The sequence below is a fragment of the Orycteropus afer genome, unplaced genomic scaffold (genome assembly GCF_000298275.1).
Source record: "Orycteropus afer afer isolate SDZICR_OR568_19922 unplaced genomic scaffold, OryAfe1.0 scaffold00140, whole genome shotgun sequence".
NCBI classification, from domain to species: domain Eukaryota; kingdom Metazoa; phylum Chordata; class Mammalia; order Tubulidentata; family Orycteropodidae; genus Orycteropus; species Orycteropus afer.
In genome coordinates this window covers 6,990,893-6,996,892 of record NW_006921727.1, presented here as the reverse complement: position 1 = coordinate 6,996,892, position 6,000 = coordinate 6,990,893, and the positions used below count along the sequence as shown (strand labels likewise).

Genomic DNA, 6,000 nt, shown 5'->3' with positions numbered 1-6,000 from the left:
ATCAACCAGTGGTCTATGAAAAGAAATGTTTACCTTTTTTTGTGTGTGTGTGTGATAGATAGGTGAATTGTGGTGCTATTAATGTCATTTTGCTTGTCAAATATATGTTATTTTAAATTCATGATAATGGAAATAAGTAAATGTTAAAATAAGTAGTTGACATGTATCAGAAAATATTTGATTGCAGAATTCTAACTGATCTTGAATTCTTCTTTTCAAACAACCAGATACCTCTCATTACCACGAATGGACATTTGAATGTGCTCTTGTCAAACACTTGCAAGCATGGAGACCTCATCAATGCTTTCCTCACTGAATGATGAGTGTAAATCAGACAACTACATTGAGCCTCACTACAAGGAATGGTATCGGGTAGCTGTTGACACTCTGATTGAACATGGAATACAAGCATACCAAGAATTTCTTGCCAAGGAACGAGTTTCAGAATTTCTAGCTGAAGAAGAAATTAATTATATTTTGAAAAATGTCCAGAAAGTTCCACAAAGTACAATATATGGTACTGATACTTCCTATGATGATACCTCATCTTCTGGGACATACTGGCCCATTGAGTCGGATGTGGAAGCTCCAAACCTTGACTTGGGCTGGCCATATGTGATGCCTGGACTTCTAGGGGGCACCCATATAGACCTCCTTTTTCATCCACCAAGAGCACAGCTACTTACAATAAAGGAAACTATTCGGAAGATGATAAAAGAAGCAAGAAAGGTAATAACATTTTTATTTTGAAATGAAAAGTTTTAAACATAAAGAAAAGTATAACTAAATGTATGCTATTCAAAGAGTCCCTGTATATATGGACCATGCCTATTTTCAGTAAATACACTTTATTCATAGGAAATTGCCATTTCCCATGTCTTGCAGATATCTGACCAAGGGCATTAGGTCCCTGCTAAAGGTGGACATTTCTTTCTCTTCATAATGTACATACCCCCAAGAGACCTTCTCCTCTCAAAGACTTAAGTTTGTGGAGACTGGGAATAAGATGATTTCCAGCAATCCTAAATCTAAACCACTTATATTTTTCTCAGTCTGTAAAAGGAACTATCTTTTTGGTGGATCTGGTGAAATTCTTTGTTCTCAACAGAACTGAGTCCTAATTCTTGTTCTGGATCTGATACATGCTATTAAATAAACCATAAGTTTACTTATCTACTTCTTGAATTGTATGAACACTATAAAATCAAGCATAATGATATCAAATTCTAAGGTAAGACCCTGGGTACTTAGTGTTTTAAGGCCTTGGTACTTTTTATCAAATATTCATTTTGGCTTATAAGTCTCAAAATTCTATTTTAAAGCTCTGATTAAGCTGCAGAAATTTCCTTTTAATAAATCAGTAAAAGATATTGGGAGTTTTCCATGTACTCAGCAGCGTGCTAGGCACTTTGGAGAGTACAGCAAAACTGTTTGCTGAGCTCATCCTAGAATTTTAAATGTATGGGCCAAAAGTTCTGATTTTTTAACTATAATGTGCCTATTTCTTTGCTGCAAATACTATAGGACATAGAAATTTACATCTAAAAGGGACCTCAGAAGGTTGCACACATATATAGCATTGCTTTCTTCCATGTCAACAAGACATAGAAATGCTTGGAAAAGCATGCTTTTATGAAGTACAGAAATATAAGACTCTTGAAATCTCCAGTGACATTTTAGTTTCTCAAGACAGGCACCTAAAAGCCTAGCAGTTTGTTAGGGAGACACAGTGTTCTGAGGCTAATGTCAAATGTAGGCTTTGCGAAAGTTAGGTAATTTTTTTCCCAACTTTCTGAGTTTAAATAATATGACATTTTAGCCCTGTTAACTCCTTTACCAGAACTGCATTAATGAAATATGAATCTATTATAATTGTTAAAAATTAGCTACAGAACCAGGCACATGGGTAGGTTTTCAGATTTTTATTAAATGAATTGAACTGTCAGTTTAGTTTTCTGAATTGAACCATGAGTATTTTAAAAACTACTACCCTGTGTTCTGTGAATAAATCATACAAAATTATGCAAACTAACAGAATTCAACAAAAATCAGTATATATGAGGCCTTGTAAAAGACAAAATAGTAAATATCAAGTGCTAACATTACTAATTTTGGCTTGGAGAGGATACATGCTTTTGACACACAGTGTTCACTGAAAATTGAAAACTATGTTAGTGACAATCAAGACAATTTTTATGGCAAAATTACTAGTTTATGAATTTACCAGCCTAGACCATAGATGGTTTACTTTGAGGCATTATAATGACACAAAATGTAATTCAGGGGATATCATGAAAACTGAACATTAGTCATGACCTCTTGATTTTTTTTTTTTTCCTATATATTTATGAGCTTCAAAAAGTAATATCCTCTACCTGACCAGGTAGAGGATATTACTGCTGGTAATTGTCTGCTGGTAATTCCCAGTTTTGCCAGCAAACTGAGGCAATTAAAGTCCATATTGTAAAATTATCATGTAATGTTCTGCTTCTCCTCCACAAAATCAAAGATAGGAAAGGAAATTTTATCTTATTTTATTTCTATTCAATTTGTATGCACTCATCCAAGCTAAATTAAAAGCCAGAGAATTGTTTAGAATTTGTAAATTGAGTACATTACAGTAGAATATAAATCATAATAGATAATTTAGGGTTTTTTTTTTGCAAAAACACTGGAAAACGTTTTGGTTGCTACCTAAATATTGAGGTCATACTGACTATATGGGAGCTCTGGTAGCATAGTGGCTAAGACACTTGCCTGCTAACCAGACGGCTGGCGGTTCAAACCTACCAGCCACTCCTCGGAAGGAAGGTTGGGCAATCCTACTTCCGTAGTGATACTGCCTCAGAAACCCAAGGAGGGGTCGCTATGAGTCGGGTTTGACTTGACGGCACATAACAACAACAACAACAACTGACTATATATTATGTAATGCATATTTCTCAAGTGTTTTGGAAATTTCTTCTTATGCCACTATATCAGTTAAAAGATATTTAAAGGATTGACTAGTCTGGAAAAATTTATTGACCCCAATTTTTATTAATAAGATTATTTAGTCTATAACTTGACAAGGTCATGTGAGAATTTTTAAAATAAGAAGAGCAAATATTATTATGAAAAAATCTTATCAGAATACATTGATTTTAAAGATTAAATGCCTTTTAGAGCTATCATTAATTCAACAGCTAAGTCAGATCGTTATTATGTTTTAGAATTAACAAAAGCCAATTATTCATCATGCTAGACTGTTTTGAACTATTCTCAGAGGACAAATTCTCTTTATTAGTAATTCTTAATGAATCATCCTGCCTTTATAAATGGGTGAGCCTTTTTTCATACATTAGTGGTTAGAATAAAGATCTTGCCTCCAAATTTCTCAGTTGGATTCTTTTGGTAACTAACACTGTAAAACTCTATGGACATATGAAACCAAACAAGAAGGGCTAGGAACCAGCAAAGCAGAACCCAAGAAGCATTGTGAGAGAAGAATTGAAACATATTTTCCCTGTTCTGTTTGAAATTGAGATAAGGCATTTATGAGAATAAATGCCATAAAACCTATTGCCATCAAGTCACTTCCAACTCATAAATGTCATACTATGGAGAAATCTTAAAATAATGAAAAGAAACCAAAAGTACTTTGTTTAGAAATCCTAGCATTTGCAATCTGATCATAATTACAAAGTTTGGGTCCCGTGAAAAAGGAGTTAGAAATGATACTACCTCTAATTTATATTACTGGAAATATTTTATATTCAAATATCATTAATGTATGTGCTGTTATTTCTAACTTAAATAATATAATCTCTTAAGCATTTTGCTTTTTTAAAGCAAAATATAATTTTTATGGTGTTTCAGAAATCTGTAGATTTGTTTATACTTTGTACTTACTCATTTTATTTTCACCATTAGTCACTTAGAAATTGTTGAGAGGTTTTTTTTTTTTTTTATTTTAATGTTCACTTATTTTATTTGAAAATTTGCCTTTTGGGAAATCCAAGTAGCTATAACATGTATTAGTGCCCTAGAAGGGCCGTATTTCTTTTTGTACTGGCTCTTTTTCTTACCTCTTTCTATTTTAAACTTTGACTGACTGTGTCAATGTGTCGTTGACATAATTATATTACATTGGGTATATTTTATAAGATCTGATGGCGTCTAGCAAGACTTTTCCCAGGTAGTTATTTGTCTCTCAGAAAGTATTCCCAAAATGACGTGTGTGTGTGTGTCTGCAGTTACTGTGAACACTTCCTATGCCACTATGTGAGTTAAAGATTTTTGAAGGATTGATTGACTGGTCTGGAAAAAAGTTACAAAAAGGATCCTTTCTAATTATAGGATGAAGCCATCTTTCATTAAATTTTCTTCCGGCTATTCAGTGGTGGATATCAACTGAATTAAAACTCCTGAAAGTGTACATATACATGCTTAACCAGCATGCCATTTGCATCTGTTACATAATCTTAAGCTAGCTTCTTTGATGAGATGTGAATCTTACTCTTGTGAAACAGGGAATCAAGCAGATACATAAGCAAAAATATAGTGAGAATTAGGGCAAGGTAGTCCTAAGGTGCTTTGTACTGCATCATGTAAGTCCAGGTCTTGGTTCCTCCCTGAGTCACCATTCCTGGGTGTGTGTGTTATAGCCTTGGGAGTTATTAGTAATACAGAGAAAAATTAACTACCTCTTTACCCAACAGTCACAAAGGGAAAGGTGAACAGATATTATGGGTTCTTTCTGGAAACTGGCTGTACTAGACTGGAAACTTGGTGACCAGGGTTCTACTACTAGTTACAACATTGAGCAAGTCATTTTACCTCCCTAGGTATCCTCATCTTTATAGTAAAATATAAGCAAAAACCTTTCATTGTTTTTTTTTTAATCTTATGTCTCTATGTGAATCTTACTGCTTACCAGCTCAGAATTGTTTTAATGTTATACTCCTTACTGAATTAGTCCATAAAGTAAATAACTTTGTGTGACAGTGTGGTAGTTAAGGTAGTGTGTCAACATGGCTGGCCCTGGTTTAGTGGCTGAGCGGCTGGTGGTAGTTATTCCCCATGATGAGACTGGCAATTACCTCCATGGTGGGATTTACCACAAGCAGCTGAGTAGCTACTTTGGGTATATGGTCTGCTTCCTGTATGTAAGAAGCAGCTTTGGGTATGGTCTCTAGCTTAGTTTATGGCATGATTGAACCTTGCATGTAGTCTAGTCATTGTTCAGCAGCCTGCCATGCTCTGCTGATCTTGGGACTCTCAATGAACTTAAATCAATGGTCTGCCATATTGTTTGGTAACATTGGGACTATGCCATTTTATTTGTCAACCTTGGGCTTGTTAGTCTCAGCAGCTGGTAGCTGCCTGAATGAAGAGATGCCTGTAGCTTCAGTGGGCCAGGAGCAGGAGGCAGAGCTGAAGCCCAGGGTGTCCCCTCCCCACCTTTCCCACCCCTGGTAAGCAACAAAGTTTCCTTCCACATATAAACCTTTCCTTGATTTTTTACAATAGTGAACTAATACAATATTTGTCTTTCTGGAATTGACTTATTTCATTTAGCATAATGTCCTCCAAGTTCACCCACATTATGTGATGTTTTGCAGATTCTATGTGACTCATTAGTGTTGCATAGTATTCCACTGTGTGTATGTTCCATACTTTGGTTATCAATTCTTCTGTTGATGGGCAGCTAGGCAGTTTCCATCTTTTTGCTATTGTAAACAGTGCTGCAATGAACATGGGTGTGAATAATGCTCTTTTTAAAACATCATAGAATAGTTTGAAGCCTCTGAATCTTGGAGTCAGTCAGGGCTGAGTTGAATCCAGGCTCAACCAGCTATTCACATTGGACATTACAAATATAACCTCTCTGAGCTTTATTTTTTCCATTTGTAACATGAAGATGCTAATACTACATGGGATCCTTATGAAAACTGAAAGACATAGCTGAGATATCATGATGCCTATCACATAGTGGGCACCTAATGTGTGGTGCAGTGG

The 6,000-nt window shown here is 35.1% G+C and overlaps 1 protein-coding gene across 1 annotated transcript in view; it reads left to right on the top strand.

The window, feature by feature from the left end:
* Window positions 1-285: 285 nt before the first annotated feature.
* FAM83B (family with sequence similarity 83 member B) overlaps window positions 286-6,000 on the top strand; it is a 97,848-nt gene continuing 92,133 nt past the window's right edge. Inside the window, exon 1 of the mRNA XM_007945624.2 lies at window positions 286-729. Coding sequence (XP_007943815.2) covers window positions 286-729 — 444 coding nt within the window. The remainder of the gene's footprint in view (window positions 730-6,000) is intronic.